A 27,135-nucleotide genomic window follows, 5' to 3' on the forward strand; every position below is an offset into this window, starting at 1 on the left:
CGGTATAAGTCCGCTTTGGAATAAGTCCAAAAAGTCCTGGTTGGACACGAAAAATTTTGCTTGGTGTACAACCTTTTTGCTAGGACTTGTATGGGTCAAAATGAGTCATAACACCGCGCACTACCCATATTTACCTCTCTCGAGACAAAGCCACCACTGCCCATGCGTCAGTACACCAGTTGCTACCATTCAGTGAACAACCCGCGCTATAACTTTGTGAATTACATAACATCTCCTCCTCCTCCCTTCTCAGCACCATCCTAGTAGGCACTCGACTCTTCTCAGCAAGGTAAAGTGAGGTTAAATTTTCATTTATTTCATCTAATTGCTTTTGTATTTATGTATTTTAGTATTAAGCACTGTTTAAATTATTTCATACAGCCTCATCAATGTATAATATGCCAATAACTATAGGATTTGTTTTCATGGGAACGGATGAATCATTTTCCTTCTATTTCTTATGGGAAAAATTTGTTTGGTAGAGGTCCTGTTTGGTATAGGTCCAAGGATCTGGAACGGAATATGGACTTATGCAAAGGTACCACTGTATTGGATTTTCACTTTCAGCTCTGGTGACATTGGTTATCAAAATAAAACTTTATAGAGGTTGAATCTATCCAGTATGCAACATGGATCGTTTTTAATACTTAACATTCTACTCAAAACTAAATAAAAGTGATTTAGATTCACTTAGTTTTCAAAAAAAACTTGGGTAGAGAAAGTAAGAAAGCTCACTCAAACCTAAAGTACAAAACAGAACAGAATACAGCCTTTTGTGACATAAACGTAAACTTACTATTATACAATATAAATTGGTAACATTGCAGCACACTCACAGACAGGGAAATCCTGAATATAGTAAACATAATTCATTGCAATTTCACCTTTTTAGTGACAGTTAAAACACAAAGGTAACAGCAACTTCAGAGCAACTAAATTATATATGCTAAGATGAAATTCAAGGCCACTCAACACATGGTTCAAGATGCATTTTGATTGGATTGTATTCAATTGTATATAAATGATTTGCTTTTTTTACAATTTACTATTCTTCTACAGGTATCATATTTTGAACCATCATTTCAATAGCTAGAAGCATTGGAACAGGTCATAGTTTGGGTCCTGGAGTATATATGGGTGGCACGGTGGCTCAGAGATAGCACTCTGGCCTTTGCAGTGCTAGGTCCAAATCTCAGCCAGGGCACTATCTGCATGGAGTTTGCATGGGTTTCCTCCCACAATCCAAAAACATGCAGGTTAATTGGCTGCCCCCCAAAAAGTGACCTTAGACTGTGTTAAAGACAAATGGCTGAGGTAGGGATATTAGATTGTGAACCCCTTTGAGGGACAGCCAGTGACATGACTATGGACTTTGTACAGCACTCCGTAATATATTGGCGCTATATAAATACTGTGTATTAATATGAATGATATGCATATCTTACCATTCTTCTATGGGTATCAAAGTTTACACCATTACAAAAGCCGGAAGCCTTGGTCATGGTCTTGGTTCGGTTCTAAAAAAAGTATCCTGTATGTACAGGTAGTCCCCTGGGTTACATACAAGATAGAGACTGTATGTTTGTTCTTAAATTGATTTTGTATGTAAGTCAGAACAGGTATATTATTTGAATAAATGCAGTAAGTACAGATGTTTGTCCCAACATATTATTAGGCAGCGTGGTGTCAGTTACTGAATAAATCCTCACTGTGAGTTAATCACAAACAAAGCAAAAAAAACTTTATGGAGCCTAGACATTCATTAACTTCTGGAGCAAGCTGTGCTTTGATATGCAAAAAGAAAGGTTTGTCTTGGTTATTAAAGAGGTACAGGAGTTTCAGAACAGCAAAAGACTTCTTCAAGTCATGTGAATTGCCCCCCCCTCCCCCCATCAAGCCCTCTTTTCTGCGCACGAACGAGCAGGGAAGCCACGTTCATATCTGGGAGTCGTCCACATGTCGGATGTCTTTAATTTGGGGACTACCTGTATTTACTAAACTTGGGCTAATTCTGGAATCATATGACCTTTACTGTCCACCTTTATGGGCCATACTATAAATACAGCAAATCTTGGAAACTTAAACACCCACTAAAGAATTAGAAAAAACACATTGGAAAACAAGAGCAAAGGTACAGGTGAATCTGCACTTTAAAAATGTTTTTAATCATTTGTTATAATAACCTATATAAAAATTGCTTCATTGAATTCTTAAAATGCTGTCTGTAGGTGTTTGTTGTTTCCAGTGAACTTTAAACTTTAAAATAAAAGTTTGGGTTGCTAAAAGCTGTAAACTAATGTGAATTTCCTACAAGTTGGGTTTTCTTTAAATTGAAGTTGTAGAGTCATACCAAGATCGGAAAACAAGGCAACAGCTTTTGTTATAGTCATCTCAAAGGATACCTTTAAACACAGCCTACCAGTAGTCAAGGTAAGTAAGTCCTACTTTCAACTTGAACAAAAGTCTTGGCGCTAAATTTTTTAAAGTTTTCATGGCAAAAGGAAAGCTACTATTAAAATGGCAAAATTAGAAAAAAGGTTTATCTCGGTAAGGAACCTCCAAGAGTGGACTAGTAAAAGGCTGAAAGAAGACCTTATGTAAATGTTTAAATCTTGGGTTTATAATTCAGGGTTCTAGCAGTTAGATATGGGATGATCTCAAATTGAGAATGTTTCCACAATGTGAAATGCCAATTGTTATAGAGAAGGAAATGTTATGGCCTACATCTCTTTTGTTTGACCTAGCAACGGAGCAACAAAGTTCAAAACACTTACAGGTTATTCTGCAACACTATGGTAGAACAATATTAACCACAATATTTGATATTCATTTCAGAAAGAACGTCACCAGTGTGTTTGGATACTGCAAAAGGTGGGTACAAAACTTAGCCTAAATAACTTTCACCTTTCATGTCTCTCATGTCTCTTTTAATAAATAAACTTTGAAAAAATATGTACCGTACTTCAGCAATCGGTTAAAAAACACATTTCCTCTAGTTTTTTTTTTATCTTTTTCTAGATGTGTGCTCTATTCAGTAGAATGTAGAATATGTTAACTCAACAGAGGGAGTTTTGTGTTTCTTTCCTATGAATGTAAAAAAAAATGTTAACCCCATAAATGCCCATTTGCAGAATATTCACTAAAGGGCTGGGGTATGAATATCTTGAAACTGTTATCTGCAATTGTACAAAGCAGATTCACAGGATCCACCCAGTGCAGGAAATTGTATGAAAGCAGCCAGTACAGTTTAAATGAAAGCAGCCAAAATGAGTTAGTTTTTGGAAGCATGCAGGGAGTGTTCATTGCTAAAGGCTGTGCCCTGGCAGAGTTGAAAACTTCTTTTCAGTGTTTAGAACCTGGATGGACCCTGCTGAAGTCAATAATCTCTGTGCTGCTATATAAAAAGGTAAAGGATTTACTGAGTAAGTAATCTTGTTACTTTTTTGTGTAAGACATTACAAATGTTATTGATAATTATTAGCCAGATTAGGAAAGTATTTTAATTAAAACAAATTTAAACTGGCCTGTAGTAACAGATTAGATTATGCATTGTTCTAGCTACTTTAAAATTATGTAATAAGTAATACTATACCATTAAATGTTATGTATTTACAATATTGTTATATATACTGCTTTAATAATGAGCCTGCCTGTTTTTCAACAATCTCAGATACTATAGTCTATTCAGTATAAGTTATTCACCTCTCCAGCAATCTCACCTGCTCCTTTTTCTGTCTCAGTGACCTCAAAATACCCGGAACTGTTGAGAATAGGAAATATGTCATTCTAAGCCCCAATTGCTTGGCTCACACATAATCACATTTTGGAGGGGTGTGTTGTCACCATATTTTTAGCAGGGGATTGGGAGGGTCCCTTTGCCTAGACAATTGTGACATAATTGCTCTAAAGCACATCCCAATAGCCTTGATGGAAGTAATAAAAGCTAATGCATTGCTTGAATAGTACCTATGAAATATCTTAATATTTTACTAATATAAAAATATGTGTAACTAAAACATTTTTTTTATATTTTGCAATAGTATTGGTTTGTTGTCTATTTCTGATTATGGAGATTTCCTATACTAGAAATAACAGTAATTCTCTCTAAAGGAAATTACATTTTTAGACAGATGTCAGAGGAACAAGATTTCTTCCCACTTCCAGTTCTGGTGAGAACTGAAAAAAATTGGATTTTCCATCACTTTTTATCTCAGTGACAGTCTTAAAAAGGGATATAGATCCCATAAACTGTTATACCATACATCTAGAGTGTGTAATATGGAGCGGGATTAGCCCTTGACGCAAGAGCATTTTTAACAAGTCTCTTTATTTTGTTCCAAAACAGCATATATCATAACAATATATATATATAATATAATATATAGATAATTTATATAACATATATCATAACATTCAGCACATATCATAACAAAATGAAGAAGTCATCTAAAATCAGCTTAAAAAGTAGAGTGCAGAGTCCACAGTACAGTCCTATGTAGTACAGTCTTTAGTGAAGATTCCACAGTCCATAAATCAAATCTACAGCTTTTCTATATAAAGACACAGCTTCTTAGTAAGCTCTCATACAAACTGTTTTGTAGCCTACCAGCTGCCATTCGGCTCCTCATACCCTAGAAGCAAACTTGTGCTACTTATAGCAGATCTCCATTCTGCCTGTAGACAAACATAGGGGTGTACCTCGGTGGAATCGGAGGCCCACCCAGTACCTTCCTTCCCATCCTAGATTTCAGAGCCTTAAAATAAACTAAATCATGACAGCTATTGCAGAGTTGCTCTCTACTAGTTCTGGACTCTTTTCCCAGAGCTCCCTGGTTTTTAAGAGCCCATGCTCTATATATTCCATATCAGTGGTCGCCAACCCTCCCGACCTCACAGATCACTAAATCCAAGGAATCCGGACCGCGTGTGCATGGGGAGCCGTGTGTCACTCAAAGGGGAAGAAACTTCCTGCAGAGTGATGTCATGATGCCAGAACGTGCCCACTCTCCCATTGCCGGCTCAGACCTACTTGCTAAACATCCTGGGGGGACAGTAGCACAGGGCTGTGGTTGCAATGGGAGAGTTGGCGGGATTTGTGTCTATACAGGGGACAGAGCCACGGACCACCAAAATTTGGCGATCATTGCTTTATATAAACATATCTCCCGTCCAGGTCCTTTACAAGCTGCAATCAGAAGTGCCAGTTCTGCTGAACCATGTAGCCGTGTGCCACTTGCATTGGTACTGGCCACAAACCTAATTTTAGAACTAGCAGTATTGTAGCCTGTTTACCTAAATCTTGGCCGTGGTGATCTGCTGCAAAAGAATGCTTGTAAGAAACAGCTTTTCTATGTTTCACTACTATCATAATATAAAACTCCTTATAAAGTGGTGATTAGGAATGGCTGATACTTCTTTAATGTGAAAAATGCCAAAAAGTGCTGGTAAAGTAATAATAATTAAATAGTGACAATTTTTCAATTGATTACTTCATTTACAAATGTGTTGAATCAAAAAGATGAAAATATAAAAAAGTTTTACCTATATACGTAAATGAAAAGAAAATATTACCATTCTTTGTTCTTTCCACTCTCAAGTAGAAAAGGATGGAATGTGGCATGTTTTTCCGTGTGCTGTTACCAGTAAATGGTTGTAGAGAAACCTCTTGGCAATATTCAGCACTGGAACATTTCCAAATGTAGAAAAGTCTGTACAGGCATAGAACTGTGAAACTTGTAATAAATGGCATTTGAACAATTCATTATTTACCTTCCTGCCTTACAAATACTGGAAATGTTATGTTATGCTGTGTCTAAGCTTTGTATTCCCAACTGGTTAACAGTAGAATAATAATACAGGTATGCTGTGAAGGGGATTTTGAAACTCTAAATTTTTTTATAGGAATTAGTTACAAATTTTGTTAATTACAATGCAAAGGGATCTAGTAGATAATTTATTTTAATTTTTTTTTATTATTTTTAAATATGTATGTTTACTTTGCTATGCAGTGTTTGGTTTGTTTCCTATACTGTATTCCTAGAGAATCTCATTTCTAGTGTAGTAGGTTGTACAATTTTTTTATTAAACTGAAATGTTCATGTGTTGCCAAACTGTGAGCAAAACTGAAATTGTATCACTTGTCAAAATGTGGGAGTAGGGACAGAGTTCATGGATGCTATTTACAAGAAGATAATATCAAACTATATTGCATTTTTTATTAAAATATAACATTACCTTTAATTTATATATCCACCCTTTCTCCCCTTTTAAATTTAAGATTAACTCATTGTGCAAACATAGACACCATGATGTCAGCTCATAGTATTTATGACAGAATCAAAATCAATGCACTTATAGATACAACAAAACACTTTCAACTATGTATAGTTGGAGACTTCTTCATGAATTATTATTATTAAACAGAATTTATATAGAGCCGACTTATTACGCAGCGCTGTACATTAAACAGGGGTTGCAAATAGACAAAGAAAAACAATGACATAGGAGGAGAGGACTCTGCCCAATCTGATTAGGAAAATGCCGGAAGTGCACAAAGCTGTCATCAAATCCAAATGTGATTACTTTAATTCATGTAAAATTATTAATATTAATATTATTAATAATAAATTTATAAAGCGCCAACATATTACGCAGAGCTGTAAATTAAATAGGGGTTGCAAATGACAGACATATACAGACAATGACACAGGAAAAGAGGACCCTGCCCCGAAGAGCTTACAATCTAGTAGGTGGGGGAATTACCATACAATAGGAGGGGAGATATGTAGTGGTGAATATAAAACATATAAAACATATCCTTTTTTTTTGTTTAAAACATAATTTCATAGGCGTTCTTTAATAACATTAAAACTAATAATCTACAATATAAAAATGGTGTGTCCAAACTTTTGACGGGTACTGTACATAAATATATATATATATATATATATATATATAAAAAAACAAAAAAAAAGTATATTTTATTATTGTATAATATTTTTTTATTCAGTTACTATTTCCCATTTGAATATGAATATAATACTTTAACATTGAAAGCCAACAAAAACAGACATGTTTGGCAGGAATATTGAAGCAAGCAAAGTACAACAAAGTAAATTCCACGGTGGGGTTTGGCAAGCTTAGTCTGTATTATTTAGAAATATTAAAGCTGAACTCCAGGTTATTTACATATATTAGATTTTTGTCATTGGAAAGGCTCTTCACAATCATTTCTAACAACAAAAGCTCTATGGAGAAGGGAGGGGGAAGAACAAGGGGAGTAGCACGCCACTGTGCTCTCCCCCCTTCACTTCCATTGCAGTCGTTCGTCTTCTGTCCTTCGAGGATCTGCCAGGATGGATCCATGAATGTCATTGGAAGGCCGTTGTACACATCGAGGTAAGAATCGGATGAGAATCATCTGATGTGTGTACGTAGCCTTACACACAAGATTCGTTAGAAGCATTGCCAGGTATCTTGAGCCCATTTAATTTTTAATTTGTTGGACTACAAGCATCATTAGGCACTTTCCCACTTGTCTCTGCCATCCATGATCCCCAATCAATTCAGCTGTTTGATTTCCTTTCTTCTAGTCATTTAGTCTCAGTGTGGGTATTACCTAGAGCAGATTGTATGCAGAAATGGCCACTCTTCTAGCCTGAAACTTGTATCCTAATTAAAAGGAAACTACATTCTAGTGTTTGACAGTGAGTTACCCTGGTGTATAGGCTAACCCTATATGCCTATGATATAGGGTTTATGTCTGGGCAATGATGCTTAAATTTGGATATATTTTGGTTTTATGAAAGTAAATAATAACTTTATGGTATTTCAATTGTATTTTTCAAAACAATTTTTTTATTCAAAAACATTTTTAATGGTTAGCATTTTTCTTGTTCTCCATAAGCTTTCTCCTTTCTTACCACTAAGTTCTGTTTGAGCAGGGCAGGATAGGAAAATGTTGGATATTAACAATAGGATTTTGTAAAAAATAAAAAGATGCCAGACATTTTTATTTCACCAAACTATGAACTTCTTAGCATATTTTACAACCTTTAAAATAATGGTGGATAAACTAAACATGTGGCCTTTATATATAGGAAATAAGTGATATAGTGATATATGTCAAAGGAATAAGGATGTCTATTACACCTTCTGCAATACCATATACAGGTAGTCCCCGTGTTAAGGATATCCGACATACGAACCACTCCTAGATACGAACGGGGCTTCCCTGATCGCTGAATGGAGCCTTGAAGGGAGACGGGGCGGTTTGCATGGCTTGCTGAAGAAATCTTTTGCTAAACACAGCTGAGGTTGGGGGTGATCTTAGGGGGTGAGCTCTTTCTGCAGCCTCTTGTAACTCTTTATTACCAAGACAAACTCTGCAGTTGTTTCTTTTTGCATATCAAAGCACAGCTTGCTCCAGAAGTTAATGAATGTCTAGGCTCCATAAAGTTATTTTTTTTTTGCTTTGTTAGTGATTAACCCACATTGAGGATTTTATACAGTACCTGACACCACCCTGCCTAATAATATATTGATACAAACATATGTCCTAATTGCATTTATTAAAATAATGTACCTGTTCTGACTTACATACAAATTCAACTTAAGAACAAACCTATCTGGTATGTAACCCGGGGACTGCTATGTGTTTGTTGTTAATAGGGCATTACTGACTAACCTCACTGTACACAATTCTGAAATAGACAAATAACAATTCACAAACTGAAATCCTGCCTCTCTCACTGCAGAAAAGGAATCTTTGCAACTGTAAGGGTAGTGACAGAGCAAAAACAACCTTCCAGCTCCAGTGGCTGTGAAAGGGGAAAGGAAAAGTCCCCTGTTAATACCCACAAATCAAAAACGTTATGACATCGCAGGTAATAAATGCTTAGATTTTGCTTTATTATTTAAATAAAATGTAACGATTATTAGATTGTGCTTGGGGAGAGGGGAGTTCAGCTTTAACGCAATCCCAAAAAACATGAATATTTTTATTTTATTTTTGAAGTATTAATGGAAAATGAAAACATTTGTATTCTGCAAATCTCTTCTCTCATTAGGTATACGTAAAGTTAGCAAAGGCTAAACCAGGATTATTTACATATCTAAAGATGTTATCATACCTGCTTATTTGTGAAATGTTCCTAGTTTAACAGGTGAACCTTTTATTCAAAAGTTCCTTACTTTTGACATAAAGTAGCCACCAAATCATTTTGAACTTTCCTGGAGACTGAGAAAATCACAAACATGTTTACCATTCCTACAGTGTTTCATTGTTAATTTTCATGTAAATTGTTAACTTGTTAATTTTCATGAGCAGAGGGCTGTGCCATGTTAGTCATGTTATGCCAGCGGTCGCCAACCGATTGTCAGAGGGAAAATTTTGGTGCTCTGCGGCTCTGGCCATGCCTGGACACAACCGGCCCACTTCCCAATGCAGATTTGGCCCTGCGATGGGAAGTGGGTGGGGTTTTATCATCACTATGGAGGAGGTTTCTATTCTTTCAGTGACACCCGGCTCCCAGTGCATGCGCAGTCAGGAGTCGGTAAATTTAGTGGTCCACAAGACAAAAAAGGTTGGCGACCACTGGTCTATACAGCAGTTTCAATAATTTCTTCCATGAAGGTCCATTTAGACTCTAGGTGATCTATTTATAAAACAGGGAATCTGACATTTTCTCAAACATTCGTTTGGAGGGAAATCATAAGAGAATAAAGCAATAACCCTTAAATGACACATTATTCAAAATGTCCCTTGATATCTGATCCCTCAGGATACGATAAATGGCTGTGGTTTTTCGGGCCCTTCATTCTTCTCCATAGATAGGTGAAGGATAGAGATCTTCTTGAAGGGAAAATTAGGCTGCTTGTTATCGTCTTCCAGCAGATTTGGCGTGATACTAAACCAAAGCTTACTTTATATGAGTTATTTATCTACCTCAAGAGGTTAGGTGCTGAATATATTCTTTTTTTACAGGTGCATAAAGTTATACAGAGGGTTCCTCACGTGGGGTCTGTTGGAAACTGCATCCCGTTAATTTAAGGCCTTTGGATTTTTAGCCCGCCCCAGGTAGGTTTGTCCAATAAGATGTGTGGCCCTATGTTAGGTGAGGGTGCATTTAGCTTCCACCAATAATAAGAGGACCTCAAAATGAGATGGGTTTTGATGTTGGCTTTGAGGCTTTCACTCATATTGATTGATTTGCACAACCAATAATTTGGGAGGATGTTATGGTTGTCCACTGGTTTCATGTGAACTTTGACCCCCAGGGTGGTTTTATCTTTTTCTTTGTATAACTAATTACCTTTCCCTATAAAATTCCTCACGTGCAGGTTATTAAATTGATTGTGAGACACATTTTATGTAATGTTGGGGTTGCTTTGTAAAGCCAAAAACTTTTTTTAATGTTCTAACCATTCCCATTTTTAGAAAAAAAAAACAAATTAATGAGCTAGTCTGAGTTTTAGTGATACAACTTCCCAGTAATAAATTGCCAACATATTCACACCAATGCACATATATAAATAATATTTATACTTATTCTTATGTTTTCACAGATATTAGGAAGCTTCCACAATGAAGAGTAACTGCTGCAAGATACTGTCAGCCATTGTCAGTCGCTTGTTTTTCGGCCTTCATGGAACCCTTATGATAGTTTTTCTTGCAGCAATGCAGGAAAATAAGAATTACCTCCTAATGTTAATTACCATTTTTCTGTTGTTTGTTGAAATGATCATCACACTTTGGAAAACCAAAAAAGGAGAATGGAAGTGGTATTATTATTATTATTATTAATAATAATAAAAATACTAATAAACAGTATTTATATAGTGCCAAGATATTATGCAGCACTGTACATTAAATAGGGGTTGCAAATGACAGATAGATACAAACAATGATACAAGAAGAGGAGAGGACCTTGGTCCGAAGAGCTTACAATCTAGTGAGTTGGGAGAGCAGCAGACAATAGGAGGGGGGCTGTGACAGATGATGATAGGTAGGGAAGTTTGAGAAGGTGCTCTTTTAAATGTGCAGAAAGTAGGAGCAAGACAAATAGGAAGAGGAAGATCCATAGAGTTGGGGACGCTCTAGAAAAGTCTTGAAGCTGTGCATCTGTTGAGGTTATGAGTGAGGTAGTCATTAGTAGGTCATTGGAGGAGTGAAGAGAGCGGCAGGGAGAGTATTTTTTTTACCAGGTCAGGAATGTAAGTGGGACAAGAACTGTGGAGAGATTTGAAGGCAAAGCACAGGAGCTTGAATTTGATTCTCAGGTGAAATGGAAGCCAATGAAGAGAACTACAAAGAGCTGCAGCAAGAGAGGGGCGGTGGGAAGGATGGATGAGTCTGGCTGCAGCATTCATAATAGATTGTAGAGGAGAGAGTTGGTTTAGTGGAATACCAGAGATGATGGATTATCAGCTAATATGATATTATATGTTACTTAATAATATTAAATGATAAAATGTCAATTATAGCTAGAAATATCATTTGGCTATTTAAACTGATATAGTTTACTAGGATAAGCCACTACGGAAATATATACACAATATAATAATGTATATATACATAAATATGCACCCATCAGATCAGATCAGAGCCCACATACTATATGACTTTGAAAAATATTTCCAGATATGACCACCCCATTAGGAATCTGAATTTCCCTACCAACACCACCTGCCCTAGCAAATCACTAGGTTTTAATTAAGAAAGAATTACCCAAGAATAATTATCCCTACTTCTTACCAGAGTTAACAGTCACATGACTGGCATAGGCCACAATTGTGTGGAAGGGATCTTGTTGCAGTACCCATGCTGCTTACTGCTGAACACTTACCATTTGCTGATAGAAATATTCATCATGGGGTCTGTGAGGGGTCCTCACAGAGTTGGTCAGTCTCTTAGTGGAATGTGATGACATAATTAAAGGAGGATTCTTGATCTTCATATCAGAAGATATGATATGCATATTTTAAAGAACACAATCCCTGCCTAGAAAGAGCCAGTGGAATATCATATAAAGCTTAGTCATCATGATTGTAATGACTAAAATCCATTGAGATAAAGGCTAGATAGTGTTGGATGTCCATCGGCCAGGAAATGAGAAAGGTTCAGTCTGTGTCAGCGTGCTGTGCAATCAGAGTAGGCAATTTAAGTACAGAAGCCTGTGGAACTGTGCAAAACTAAAGGTAAGGGTGGAGTTTAACACCAGCAACCAATGCAATTCAATTTCCAGCTAGCAAAGTTTTTTGTGAATGTTCGACGAGCAACACAAGCACCGTTCAGTGTTCAATACTGGCATCTGCCAAGTGTTGGGATGAATTAACTCATGCTCCCATGTACAGTATTTATGTTACTGTGCACTGTCCAATCAAGATGGCCAGAAGAAGAAAGGAAATTTCTGTCACTGTCACCGCTGTTGCATTGCTAAAGTGGAATTTTACCCTGCTATTTACACTTATCTCTGTTCTGACATCATTTTCTTCTTTCTCCTCTTCCTTTTTTGAGATCTTTGGCCATCTTGATTGAGTGGGCTGGGGTGACGTAACTCTAGCGCAGACATGCAAGAGTTGATTCAGTCCCAGCAAGCAGGGACTTCATTCAGTTCCAGAGAAAGCTGCTCATGTGCAGTTTACTGTTTTTGACTTTTCTCTGGAGCAGCGGTTTGCCAACCAGTGGTCCGCAAGAAAATTTTGGTGGTCCGCGGCTCTGGCTGGTGCATCCCTGAGCATGGTCAGGAAAAGGACTCTGCTCAGGGGACTCACAGGCTAGAGCCACGGACCATGTCCCCTGTATCCCAGGCTCAGGGAAGTGGGCGAGTTGTATCTCCGAACACAACCTTTCCCACTCTCCCACTGCAGGCTCAGACCTGGCATCATGAAGTTCTGGCATCATGAAGTTCTGGCATCATGACGTCACTAAAGGAGAATTTTCTTCCCTTTTGAGTGACACCCGTGCATGTGCGGTCCGGAGCCAGCAAATTTTGTGGTCTGCCAGTTCGAAAAGTTTGGCAACCACTACTCTGGAGCGATCAGCCAGGTACTGTATAAATAAACATTGCAGAAGGAACATCATCTACCCATTTCTGCAAATATGCCCTGATTAAGCCAAAACTTTTAAAAGTGGAACTTTTAAAAGTTCAACTTTAACAGATGGGTCTGTCATTGTCACCCATATAGGTCTTCCATTGTCACCCACCTGGGAAAAAGAAATGAACAGTTACATGACAGCTGTTTTTCATTTTTAGGTATAAGCCTAAATCTAAAACTGAAATCTTTAAACAGGGGCAAAGGGTTGTGATTTATTTGACAAATGGAGCTCTAATTTAAAATTCAGATTAGGAGTACAGAGGTGGGTTAAGTTTTCAGATATAGAAATGCAGATGTACATTTCACTTGAAGATACCATAGCTGAGAGTAAATATACCACTATGCGGCATCATTCACAAAACTTTATCCTCCTGTCCTCATGTGCTCTGCACCAATCTGATCAACTCCCATAGCCCTTGGCACTATATAAATACGATTTGTGCTGTAAATTCCAAAAGAAACAGGTAAACAAATACATTTTCACAACATAGACAGTGCCATTGCACTCAAATTAATGTAAAGTTTTTATCATCCAAATAGAAGGAAGATATGACCTGATACTAGTAATATTTCTTATATTGGGTAAAAAAAATGTTTTAGTGGATGACACCCACCGAATGAACAGCCAGGGCTTTCAGAAACAGAGGTTAGTTATGGCAGCTTTCAGGCTGAGATTGAGGAATCCTAAATGTTACATGTTTACCTGAAGTACATCGGCCAGTAGTTACTACATAGTATAAAAAAGCCACTTTCCAAAAGTTTTTGGAAATCTGCCATGTTTTTCACATACCAGTGAACAATAAAAATTTAAAGTCATGTATTAAACGTAGGTTAGCAATATGTAAAAGACCAGACTGTCTGTTTTTAAAATTTTTGAATATTTTGGTAATATGTCAATATCCTGTTAATACAACTATTGAATAGGTGCTTCCGTTCTGCTTCTGGCACCATTGGAAGACCACTCAGTCAAAACTTTGCCTACCTCCACCAAAAGGCCTTTAGAAGAAGAGGACATTGCTCCAACTTCAGGAGCTTAGGGAAAAGATATAAAAAAAACAATGTTCTGTATCATCCACTCCTTTCAGCACTCTCTTGAAGTGTGCAGAAGTAATGTTCTGTCTGCCTATACCATTAAAAAGTTATAAAAAATTAATACAAAAAAATAAGTCAGTTACAATTCTTTTAAGGCAAACAACATGCCCTAAAATGCCATTTTAAAACTTTAACTTTGGTCAGTCTAGGAACTAAAGTCCTAAGTTAATGTGATCCTGAGACCTAGGGATTACCCAGGAAAGTAGAAAACTAGTTGAGAATAAAAAAAAGTATATGGATGCACTACAGGAAGGATGCAAACCCCAAGTCCTAAAGGTTGGAAACAGGGTTAAGAAATATAACATTAATTTACATGTATCTCCAGAACCTAAATAAAGCCAGCAGGCTTCTCAACCCATGATTTATATATCATTTTTAGAAGGACTGGTCAATATATAGTAATTTGTCACCAAATGTTGTATTGTTTTATTAAAAACCATAATATTGTACCTGATGACCTTGTGTTTCAAAATAATCTTTACATCATTGGGCAGAACAGTGGCTCAGGGGTTAGCACTCTGTCTTTTGCAGCGCTAGGTCCTAGGTACAAATCCCAACCAGGACACTATCTGCATGCAGGTTCTCCCTGTGTCTGCATGGGTTTCTTCCCACATCTCAAAAACATGCAGTCAGGTTAATTGGCTTCCCCCTAAATTGACCCTAGACTACATTCATGACGTATGACTATAGTAGGGACATTAGATTGTGAGCTCCTTTGAGGGACAGTTAGTGACATGACTATGGACTTTGTACAGTGCTCTGTAATATGATGGCGCTATCTAAATACTGTGTAATAATAATTGCAAGCAATTCTAAATTTTTGTTCCACTAGTAACCTACATCTATTACGTTCTAGGTTTTCCCCGATGGTGTTTATCTATCTGTGTTCTGTTCTTCCTTCTATTTTTATCATGGAACTGGAATTCCTAGAAATCAGAATTAATATGAGCAATACAACACATCATGAGTGTATGGACAGTGTAGGTATTTTTTTTTTTTGATTCACCTATTAGGTAAAGTTTATATCTGTGTAAAATAAAAAAAAATATTGGTTTATTATTATAATATGGTTTAAAAAAACTGCTTATTTAATTGGGGGTCCTTGATTTTAAAGCTGAGCACTAGTTTAATGGTTGCTGATTTGAGAAGATATAAAAGAGAGAATTTCTTACCTTGCTTCCCCAGCAGCCAATGCTCCTCTCTGGTCCCATCCCAAGATATAGACAGGCATTTGAAAACCCTGGTCCTACATTGTACAGGATCATTACACTGGTGAAGTTACAAATATAAATCTGCCTGTCTTGAAAGGCTGGCTACAGATTTCACTGCCCAGAGATACCGGGTGCCCCATGCTAGCCAAATTAGCCATTCACCCATCTTTTCCCCCGTCTCTAGAACAGAATGGCATTTTGCATTTTCATTCATCTGTCATTGCAAACGATCACAAAAAATTGCTTCCAACGACAGACATGTGAATTTGGAAAGGGTATTACCGGTCCCCTACCCACATCACCCTGTTGCAAGAGAGTAAAAGCAGAACACTAATGAATTCATTCCTTGGACATCTCACTAATACGCACCAGTCTTGTGTCCTGTGCTAATTCTCTTTTCCCATCTTTAGGCCTGATTTACTAAAGTGTTCAGATGCTGGAGAGGATACACTTTCATCAGTGAAGCTGGGTGATCCAGCAAACCTGGAACGAATTTCTTCGCTATTTCCCAGCAAGTGTTTTAAATCCAGGACCAGATCCATTCCATGTTTGCTGCATCATCCAGCTTCATTGATATCAGTATATCCTCTGTAGCCTTGGAGAGCTTTAATAAAACAAGTCTTTAGAGTTCAGTAGACCTCAAGAGGATAATTCCAAGTCAAATTATTAATTTCTATTATATTTTTTTTAGTATTTTATCTGCTAGGTATTCATGTATACATAGTACTGTATGCAAGCCCAATTAGTATATAATAATTTCAACTTGATCTAAAAAGTCAAAGTTTTTCTTCTTTTAGTTAAAGCCACAAATATACAAATTCTTCTTTTTGATGTACTATTTTTCTCTCCCTCAGGTTCATACAGAATACTCCACTGAGATTCAAGCCCTGGAGGAGACCTTGATTTTGGTCCTGGTCTTAGGACGCTGGTTGATGCCAAAAGGTTACATGAACAGAGACCAGCTCTGTCAACTTCTCTTGACGTACCTTGCATTGGGGGCGGACATATTGGATATTTTACAACTTATCAAGGAGACAAAAATCAATACAAACAAGCCTGCTACTGTTGTTGGTTTGTGCCTTTTTTCCTGGGCAATCCTACAATTCACAATAGTGTTAACTCAGACAGCGTCACCAAAATCTCAGATAACAAGCCCCGTGGAAGCATCACCATCAACAAACAACCGAACGAGACCCGCTACACCCGTCTGTTGCACTACTGAGATATGGAGTGTGATTGTGACAGTTGGAATGCAAGATGGACCATTTCTCATATACCGAGTTTACTTGGCCACTGCAGAGGGAGTTTTTAATGAATCTCTGACCTTTTTTGTTTGTAAAAATGCTTTGACAGTTATTATTGAAATATACAGAGTTAGTATAATTCTGGGCAGGGGGAGATGTAAAAGGAAAAAATCTCAATCTGCTGCTGTAGCTAACCAAACAAATAATGCTGAAACTGAGATGACATAATGAGCGGTGGTCCCTATAGTTCAAGGAGATCATGCACAAGGTTCAGTAGGGGACATGTATCACACACAATACCTACAACTAGACCTAAATCAGTTTATAATTTCAATGCAATGGTAACTTTGGATATTAGTGACCCCTTCAGACCTGGCAGATAACTGGGACAAGTTTTCAGGTTTACCACTGAATTATTACTGCAAATTAGACAGATTTGTACTCAGATGCACAAATAGGAAGTGGCAGGTTTTATTCTGCCCCTGTTCTATTCTGTTTTAGAACAGCATTGTCTTTTTGTTCATGCTTGCCTGCCTTATGTTCTGTTCTACAAAACAAATACATGTGCCCAAAGAAACACACACGCTTGGATTTGGGAACCAATACCGAAGGATTTAGAATGCAGTGTTTGAACTGGGTTTGTAGTGATATACTGGGCCTGATTTATTAAAGCTCGCCAAGACTGGAGAGGATACACTTTTATCAGTAAAGCTGGGCGATCCAGCAAACCTGGATCGGATTTCTTCAAAGTCATTTGCTATTTGTTAATTTGTTAAACATGCTTTCTTTAAATGTAGTATGGAAATGGCAATAGGAATGCAGCTTACCTGCCCTTTTGTTCATCATAATGAAATCAAGTGATCAAGTGCAAGTAGGTCTAGAAGGTCTCCATTGATGTTCTTCTTGTACTTTCTGACATATTGCATATTGCCTAATCATGAGCATTTGTGTGTGTTGGCGAACTCTGTGTCAACAACAAAATCTATGGGTGGCCAAGCATTAAAAATCCAAAAAGTGTCAGGGTAAGTATTAGTATGTCATTAGCATTCACCGAAGGATGGCCTTTAGAGATTTAGGGGCCCCATACTAGATTAAATTCCTTGGCCTCCCTTCCCTATGTCCAAAAGTTTTACCATTGCAAAAGCCAAGTTCTTGTGACCAGGGCCCAGAACAGTACCCCTTGTTCTCCCTTTATGGGGGCCTGGGTCACAGTCTGGAACCCTTAATCATGCACAATGAGCCTGATTTATTAAAGCTCTGCAAGGCTTGAGAGGATACACTTTCCACATTGAAGATGGGTGATCCAGCAAACCTGGAATGGATTTGCTATTTGTTAGCAAATGTTTTCAATCCTGGACCAGACCCACTCCAGGTTTGCTGGATCACCCAGCTTCACTGATAAAAGTCTATCCTCTCCAGCCTTGGAGAGCTTCAATAAATCAGGTCCGTTGCATACATTACATATATGATGGTGACACAATATAATGTTTTGTATAATCTTTTGATTTTCCTAATTCTGTACAGGAAGCAATGCGCCGGCAGCTTTTCTGACCTTTCTGAAAACAACACCTAGATTTTCAGTGAAAGACCTTAAATCTACCATCATACATAATTGTAGGATGTAACTTCATCTATGGTTTACAAACATTTTGAATAAGAAAATACATGTTGAATGAAAATGTTGATTTGTTTGTTTTAGAACAGTAAAAGTTTTTCTGTCAGATACATTTCTTTATACCTCTATTAAAGTGTATGTAAACCCTAACAAAGATATTTTACTATTTGGTCTGTTAAACACACAATTAGAAGCAATTTTATGCATCCGTGTAAAAATATCTGTTGAACCTGTCAGAACCATTTTGTGCCTTCTGTACACTTCATTTGTTATTTAACCTTCCAAGTTCTAATCCCGGACTGCAGAATGAATATCAATGATATTGCAGTTCAAGTAAATGAATAGCTATTGTTTTAGGTATTTACAGATTCTTTAAAGGAATAAAACAACAATATATGTTTTTTTGTCATTTTGTTACCTTGATGTACACTTTTTTTCACATTACTTTATTTTCCTTTTAGTAAGGGTCAAAAATACATACATTCATAGAAAACCATTGTCAATCCAGAAGGGTTAGAACTATCAACAAAAAACATTAGCGCAAAGGCATACATATACCCATAGTTCTGATTATATGGCATTATACAGTATACAATATAGACATATCATCTAAAGAGGCATATATCTTTAGGTACACAGATACCTCCTATGTTCTAGAGCAGTGGACGCCAACCTAGGGGTTGTCACGGCCAATAATTTCACGGACTTTGGACTGTGCATGGGCGGGGACCCGCGTGTCACTCAAAAGAGAAGACACTTCCCCCAGAGTGACGTCATAATGCCAGAATCCACCTACTCTTCCATTGCAGATCTGAGACAGAGACACACCCGCCCACCTCCCCGAGCCTGCAATCCATATGGGGGACATGGTCCGAGGCTCTAGCCGGTGCGCACCAACTAGAGCCGCGAACCACCAAAATTTTCTTGTAGACCAGACCACCGGTTGGCAACTGCTGTTCTAGACAGTCTACAAATAACTTCCAATAGAACCAAGTAGCTTCAAACCTCTCTGTCTTGTCATGAAGGCTCGCAGAGAGGTCTTCCATTAACATTATCTCAATATTATTGTGGGCTATAGAGTGGTAGGCAGGGGATTTCCAATTCAGTGGGCTGCAGATTTTGGCTGCAATTAGAAGCTGCCTAACCACTGAAATTTTGTGAATTTTAAGTGATAAGGGAAATTGGTATTTCTCACCACAGACCAGAAGAGCCACAGGACTGGGCAAGACTAGAATGTATGGAGCATGGAACCCACCTCTTCATCACACCTCCAGCAGCAGTCAGATATAGTTGGGTAAATTTGATGGGGATGAACAGGTGTACGTTACCATTTGGAAAGAATTTTGAAATTGAGCTCTAGGATTGTGCTGCAGGATGAGTGCTGGGCCAGCCAAATGTTTATCCTCTGTTTTTGAGGGGTTTACCTTGATGTATACATTATTGAATATAGATACCTCTAGAATTACAATGTAGAATGATTGCATGTATAAGCATTTTATCTTAAAGTGTATCTAAAGTACTTTGTTCTTCAGGTGTTTTTTGATCTCTCCATAAGGAGATTCATCCTATTTGTTCTGATGACCACTGAATTTAGAAGAAATTCCAAAATAATAGGTTGGACACAGAATAGGAATATATTTTCACTTGCCTCATGTTCTGTTTCTGAAACAAAGGCCATGATTTAATAAAGTTCTCCAAGGCTGGAGAGGATACACTTTCATCAGTGAAGCTGGGTGATCCAGCAAACCTGGAATGGATTTCTAAAAAAAGTCTTTAGCTATTTGTTAGCAAATGTTTTCAAGTCTGGACCAGATCCATTCTAGGTTTGCTGGATCACCCAGCTTCACTGATGAAAGTGTATTCTCTCCAGCCTTGGGGAGCTTTAATAAATCAGGGCCAAAATGTAAAGGAAATTCTCCCAATGGAATAGGTTTAAAAACATATATTGTAAGTAGGACAATTAAATATGAAACCATTTTCGAAATGTGTATTACTTACTCTGGTATACCTATGTAGGATCTTAAAAAAATATGTATATAGGGGAAAGGGGTCAGTTTACCCTGTGATATGGTTTTTACCCACCCCAATAGTGACGACATAGGGGAAAAGCCAGTCCTGGACCTCATCCTGCAGACTCTTTAGCTTGCATTAGCCAAGCCCTTCAAATGTCTTTGGTTGTGATCTGGTTCTCTCTCTCTTTTGGTATGGTATTTGGTGGCCAGAATAAACAGTTCTTCTTGACTTGGCAAGGTGACCGTATCTGCTGAATCTTGGGTAGTTTCCTTTTTTATTCAATAAGATGGTGGGCATATGGACTTAGACATTGTTTTGTTGTATGCTTCCTCTTCCGTGATTTGTACACTGATGTGGGGCTATTTTTCCATTTACATCTAATATGTAACTCGGGGATTACCTGTATTTTAAACTGACTTTTTTATTAATATAACAAAACGTTACCTAAAACATACCTAAACTCAACATTTTCACTGTACATAAAATGGTGGACAACCCTTATATGTAAAGGGAAAATCTTCTCAAAATGATCAAACGCAAGCGCAGTGAGATCAGCTCTCTTTTTCCCCCTTTACAGCAAGCTACATCCCCCCATCTCGCACCTGCTCAGTGCGAGATCGGGTGACGTGACAAGAAGACAGAGGAAGAAAACAGAAGTGAAGAATGAAGATGGTGGCGTGGGACGACGTGGGGCGGTATCGCGGGAAGGCCAGCACTATCGAGGGAATAAAGGTAAGTGTCTTTGTTTTCGGTTTAGTTCCGCTTTAACTGTGATAACCCTCAGTCAAATCTGGGCATCTGGCCAACTTAGCTTCTTCTGCTTTATCTGTACAAACAAGCTACACTGAGTGTATAAAGAACCACACCTTATCATAAGTGATCAAAGCCTCAAAAACATTTAGAGGCAATTTATGAAATGGCGAGCATTGTGTTCTCCCCGGCAAGATAATTTGCACAAATAATGCCTTTCTTTCTGTTCTGTTTCTTTCTATTCACCTAATCCACTGAATGGAGTTTCTAAACATTATTTTAGGTTTAATCAAATCATTACTGATCATCATCATAAAAAGTTTGATTGCCCTTACCTAAATGTGCCAAAACAAAAAAAAGGGGCTCTTTTTTCTGATTACAAGTTTTGGATAAAATGGTATTTTAGTCAAAAATAGTTCTTGTATTTATTATTGTACATGGATGCAATAGACCTGATTTATTAAAGACTGGAGACCATAGACTAATATGGAGGAACCTGTCCATAGACAATGATTTCTTAAAAATAATTTGCTTAATAATTGGCAAATGTTTTCAATCCTGGACTAGATCCTTTCCAGGTTTGCTATATCACCCAGCTTCATTCATGATAGTCTATGGTTTCCAGTCTTGGAGAGCTTTAATAAATCAGGACCATTGGAGGACAAATTGGGACACAGACAAGATCTTCTAAAACTTTAGGTTATTTATAACTTCATATCACAGGATATTCAGTGTTCACAATCTTCAAGTATATGTGCCTAACAATCTGCATGCAACTGGCTAGAGGCTTTTCATGTTTTCAGGTACCACTTTTGCTTTTGAAGGCTCCATTTATTTTTTGCTTGAATCCTATTATTTCTCACCCACCCAGCAAAACAAAAGTATTTTTTGGAAGAAAACTTACTATGCAGAAAAAAAGTGTAATTTCCTAGACACTTCTTCTGCCTTAGCCTGAACTTCCTTTGCAAGCAGACAAATAGTATCCAGGTGTAGATACTTTCATGATCAGCGGAGTCAGGAGAAGTACCCCAGCTGGTGAGGACCACCAAAATTTTGTCCACTGGTTGGCGACCACTGCTATACAGTACATAGCACTCTTTTTTGGAAAACAAACAAATCAAAGTTTGGAGATCTTGCTTACTGATCCATCATCTAACATTTAGTGTTTAAATCTCCACACTTTTAGTGTTTAAATCTTCTCAGGGATATAATTGGGTAGTAAAGTATTGAAAATGAAATTTCTTAGCAAGGGATGTTTAAAAGTATTTGTGCAATTTGCAATTAAGGTAAATCTTCACAATGCTAGTTCAATGCATTACTGACACAGCTTGTCCCAACTCATTTTTCTACTTTCTAAGTCTGTAATTTTTTAAAAAAACTTCTATTCTCTCTTTGGATACACATTTTTTTTTACAGATCACTAAAAGTTTAATGGTGGCCCACTTGGGATCTCTGAACTTGACCCCCAGTGTTCCTATGCTTACATGCTTATAAAGTAAAGCGTTAATCTTTGACTGTATTCCAAAACACAGTAATCTTCTATGTGTTTCCACCCACTAGTTATCTCAGTGGAAAAACAACGGTCCACATTCAACAGCTGCAGTTAAGACACATTGCAATGCCCATAGTGCTCCAGACAAATTCTGCCAATTCTTTCCAGGTAGGTTTCTTTCCTAATACCCTTATTAATATTGTTGCTTATCATTGTATATGATACACACACAAACCCTAACCTATTTTGCTCTTGTGGGGAGTTTATTACTCATCTAAGTTCACCATCAGGGTTCCTGGGCAGCACCTTTTTCAGGAACTGGTATTCCTGCTCTGCAAATGCTGTCGTCAACCAGTTCTGGATTGCAAGAGTATCACACCAATGGACAACCAATATTAAGTATCCGTGTCACCAAACAAGGACCCTTCCTCCTGTACGTGGAAGAGGTGAAAAGACTTGGCTAGGTACGCACCTGCAATAATTCTCGTTTGAAAACAAACTATCAATGATTATTCCAGATTATTTTGAATGATCGTTTTGTGCACAATTCTGTACATGCTGTAATGATACAATCAATCAAATATAATCCACCAATAATGTACACACTAGATACGATCATTTGAACATAGTGACATGTAGAGGAGAAAGTGTATCAAAGAACAATCCACAATCACTGAACGACTGTACACACAATAGATTACGAATGATCGTTGCCCAATCAGATCTTCTGGGACGGTCGTTTATTTCTAGCGAGATTCCTCGTTCGTCGGCGTCATTGTGCACTTTCTTTGTTAACAATTATCGAACGATCTGTGGTAGATTGTTTGTTTCCAACAACAGTTATAGCACGTGTGTACACAGCCTTAGAACCCAAATATCATATGACTGTGAATTTAGGAGTGCATTTTGATTTTTAAGTTTTTATTTTTATATTAGCTCCTTCGAAAGACTGGGGAAGAGGAAGAGATGAGAAGTCAGCTTTAAGTGTAGAGGAGAAAAACCTGTTAAAGTGCATGTAAACTAAAATAAATAGACTAACTTGTGTTTTATAATCTCTTTAAATTTGCTAAACTAAAAAAAACATTGATTCTGACGGACATTCTAAAAGCATGTAAATTGCTGTGCCAGTTGAAAGCAAAGATATAAAAAGTGTAAAAAACGAAGACATGGACAACCACCACATCTAAGAGCTTGCATGCTGAAATATTATATAAACAGTATGTATTAAAATGTTGCTTTTCGGTAGCTACTGGATATTTATATACTATAAAAATAGAATTGTTTAAAATATACTATATGGTATGAAATAATATATATATTAGCATGAATAAGTATTTCATCCTTAGTGATAGCATCTTCAATGTATTGATGCTCTGCTCTTTAATCAACAATCTGGTGAATAAGTAATGAAACAGATCTTTGTTTCTTACAGTCATTTATTAGTTAGGCGAGTACCATTAATCATCATTTTGGGGTAGAAGGGTTTGGGGTAGAGGTGACACAGAAAAGTAACAAGGTTAGGTAGGTATAGCTTGATTTAGTTATTTCCTCTGGGTATGAACTTTGACAGTCCAAGCACATGGTCCTCCTTGGCATGACTAGGTAAACCTGTTGGCTATGTTTATGGGACTTTTTTTCCTTTTTTATTTGGTTACTTTTATATTATTTCCAATTATATGGTGACTGCCTTTAGCTATTGCTTTTTGCAAGCCTCTACCAATCCAGTGGTGAATTTACGTTAAGCTACCCTGAAGCTTTCTATTTGCATCATATCCTGGGTTATTTAATTGAATATTACATCAACATGACATCTAATTAGTTGTTCTATTAAAGACCTAACAAATTTGATTTCTTTGCAATAAAAAATTAAGTATTAAATATATAACTATAAAAAGGTGTATTCAATTCCATGCAAATTAATAGGAATAGTACACTTTAATATGTGAAAAGCAATACCACTTTTCATGTTCGGTATTTGCATGTATCTTGAAGATATCATTTTCTGTCCACAAAAGAAGTGAATTAAAATAGACTTTTGATACATTAGCTTTTTAAAAAAGTTATTTAACAGTGATAAGCCTTGTCCTGTTCTGGGCTTCTGGACAAATTAGCATTGTATACCTTATCTATATACACAGGCAGGCTGCTCTGAATATCTAATCATGTATCACATCCTTATCATAAGAGAATCAAGTCTCAAGGAAATTAAGCTTAAATTTCTAATTAAAAAAAGAATAGAAAAATGTATTGTGCAACCAAAAGCTATTTGTTATATCACTTACTTCTTATTTCTTATAGACACAACCACAGCAACAATAAAGTCTGCAGTTATGGACCACTACTGTCTATGCAGAAGGAACAGTCTTTCTCAAGTGGTCTGACATGCACCCTATTTAGTCACAACTTATTTTGTGAAGCTTATTAATTGAGCATGGCCGGGCAGAGAACATGCTGGACTGCAGCAGAGGGACCACTGCTCTCATACAAAGAGCAACAGAACGTAGAGCGCACCTATCACCACATAGGTTATAAACTTTATAAAGGGCGGCTAACCCTTATCATGATGTATGTATGTATGTTTCTTTTTAATATATTTTTACAATTTTTTAAACATTTTTTGGAGAGGATCCCTTCCATCTTTACTGCCGCGGCAGTAAAAACTGAAGGGGAAATCCGCAGACTATTGGGATACATATGGGCCTTTCCCATACAGGGAATGTAAAAAAAAGTTCTTGATCCCACACATGCCGGGTGAGATCAGCACTTTTTACATTTTCAGGAAGACACTTCACCCAATCTCGCACCAGTGCAGTGCAAGATCAGGTGACGTGAGCAGAACTTGGAAGACAGTAGATGGCTGCGCATGGGACTTACTGGACTTGGTTTGTGGAGAGATCAAGGACTTTCACCAGTAAAGGTTAGCAGTATTTTTTTTTGTTTTGGTGATAGTTCTGCTTTACCTACAAACTACTGACTGGAGACAAGCTGCTACAGTAAAATATTTAGCTTACTAAATGTATCTGTATAAAGATAAATAATATAACATTAAGTTTTGCTTGAACCCTTATACAGTCATGTAAAAAAGAAAGTACGCCTCTACATATTCTAGGGCAGGGGTCCCAAGCCTTCTGACAGTTGGGCCGCGAGAACACAGAGACCAGCAGTGGTCCATGGTTCTGGCCAGTTCACCCCCCAGTGGGGTCAGAAGGACCCTGCTTGGGTGGGGGGCGCACAGGTCAGAGCCGCGAACCATGTCTCCCATGCACGGTAGGCGGGTTGTGTCTCGGGACACAACCCACCCACTCTCCCATCAAAGGTTTAGACCTGCGATGGGAGACTGGGCAGGTTCTGGCATTATGACATCACTCAGGGGGAAGTTTCTTCTCCATTAGGTGACACAGGACAGCATGTGCGGTCCCGAGTCCGTAGATTTAGAGACCTGTGAGCTGTAAAAGGTTGAGGGCCACTGTTCTGGGGTTTTGCATAACAGGGCACAATAAAAAAATCATCCTCTCCTTAGCAATATCTAAAGTTATTTCAAGCTAATCTCAGATGTAAAATGACGTACAGAGTCTACCATCACATTTTTAATTATTTGCAAAACATAAAGCCAGAATGAAGAAGCCAAGTGTGAAAAAAAAGTACACCCCACGATTCAGTGGTTTGTAGATTCACCTTTAGCAGCAATCATTTTCTGAATGAATTTATCATTCTTTCTCAATGATGTGGGGCAAATCTTCTCTCTTACTCTTTACAACATTTCTTCTGTTCATTTGTGGAAACCCAGAGGTGCTTTAAACTTTTTTTTAATACAAACCATTATCTCTTAAACTTGCTTCTGATACTACATATTATGAAATCAATTATATAGCACTTGTTCCTTCAGAAGCAGAGTGAAATCATTTGAAGCTATCAAATAACATTACATTATTCCCACTGTGAAGAAAGCATTTATGGCTAAGAACCTACCTTCCACTGTTCCATTAAGTCTGTGAGCTTGCATATAAAAATAATCCCAGTACTCAGTGAGATGTTCAGACCCTGGATGCAGACTATGATAAACACGGATTTTCTCTTTAATAACATAAATAGACAAAGGCTTAAGGAGGCGGCAGGTAAGCCATTATACCTTAACTGGTGGAACTTTATACTGCATGTTGCATGGAAAGATCTGAAGATGTTAGATCTGGTATGTAAAATTTGTGTTATTTGTGTGCTGATTTTCTCAGTTTAGAGAGAAAGTGCAACAAAATATAATTAGGTAATTAATTCATGTGGTTTACTGCTCTTTGTGTCTGTGCTTGGCATTGTTAAAAAGCCTTGTTCTTTCTTTAAGAACATTTAAGGTAATTGTTACTAAGTAATAATATGAACCTGCAGAACTTCGCTATTTAGCTGTTTAGTTTTGAAGAATAACCAAACAAAAGCCCATAAAATTAGTGGGGCTGGAAAAGTACAATATGTATAAGTACAAAAATAATGAGCAGTTTTAAACAATTTGAAGGGTATATAAAACCCAAAACATAAATGTAATATATTGTATCTTACAAGTCATTAGATGTGATGGCTGAATTTCTTTTCATACTAAGAAAATTTTCAGCAAGTACAGAAAATGCCAGT

The 27,135-nt window shown here is 37.3% G+C and overlaps 1 protein-coding gene across 4 annotated transcripts; it reads left to right on the forward strand.

Annotated features, from left to right (window-relative positions):
* Positions 1-3,244: 3,244 nt before the first annotated feature.
* LOC140340794 (transmembrane protein 26-like) lies at positions 3,245-18,652 on the forward strand. Of its 4 annotated transcripts, none has more exons than XM_072426174.1 (6): positions 3,245-3,422; positions 8,757-8,885; positions 9,986-10,078; positions 10,567-10,782; positions 15,047-15,170; positions 16,256-18,652. In XM_072426174.1, the coding sequence occupies exons 4-6, from the start codon at positions 10,586-10,588 to the stop codon at positions 16,871-16,873; spliced, it is 939 nt and encodes a 312-aa protein (XP_072282275.1). In that variant the 5' UTR covers positions 3,245-3,422; positions 8,757-8,885; positions 9,986-10,078; positions 10,567-10,585; the 3' UTR covers positions 16,874-18,652. The 4 variants fall into 4 exon arrangements, with proteins under 4 accessions (XP_072282275.1, XP_072282274.1, XP_072282276.1 ...); XM_072426173.1 differs by having other exon boundaries at positions 3,245-3,406; XM_072426175.1 differs by lacking the exon at positions 8,757-8,885.
* The last annotated feature ends 8,483 nt before the right edge of the window (positions 18,653-27,135 follow it).

This window comes from Pyxicephalus adspersus, chromosome 11, assembly GCF_032062135.1.
Source record: "Pyxicephalus adspersus chromosome 11, UCB_Pads_2.0, whole genome shotgun sequence".
Lineage (NCBI taxonomy): Eukaryota > Metazoa > Chordata > Amphibia > Anura > Pyxicephalidae > Pyxicephalus > Pyxicephalus adspersus.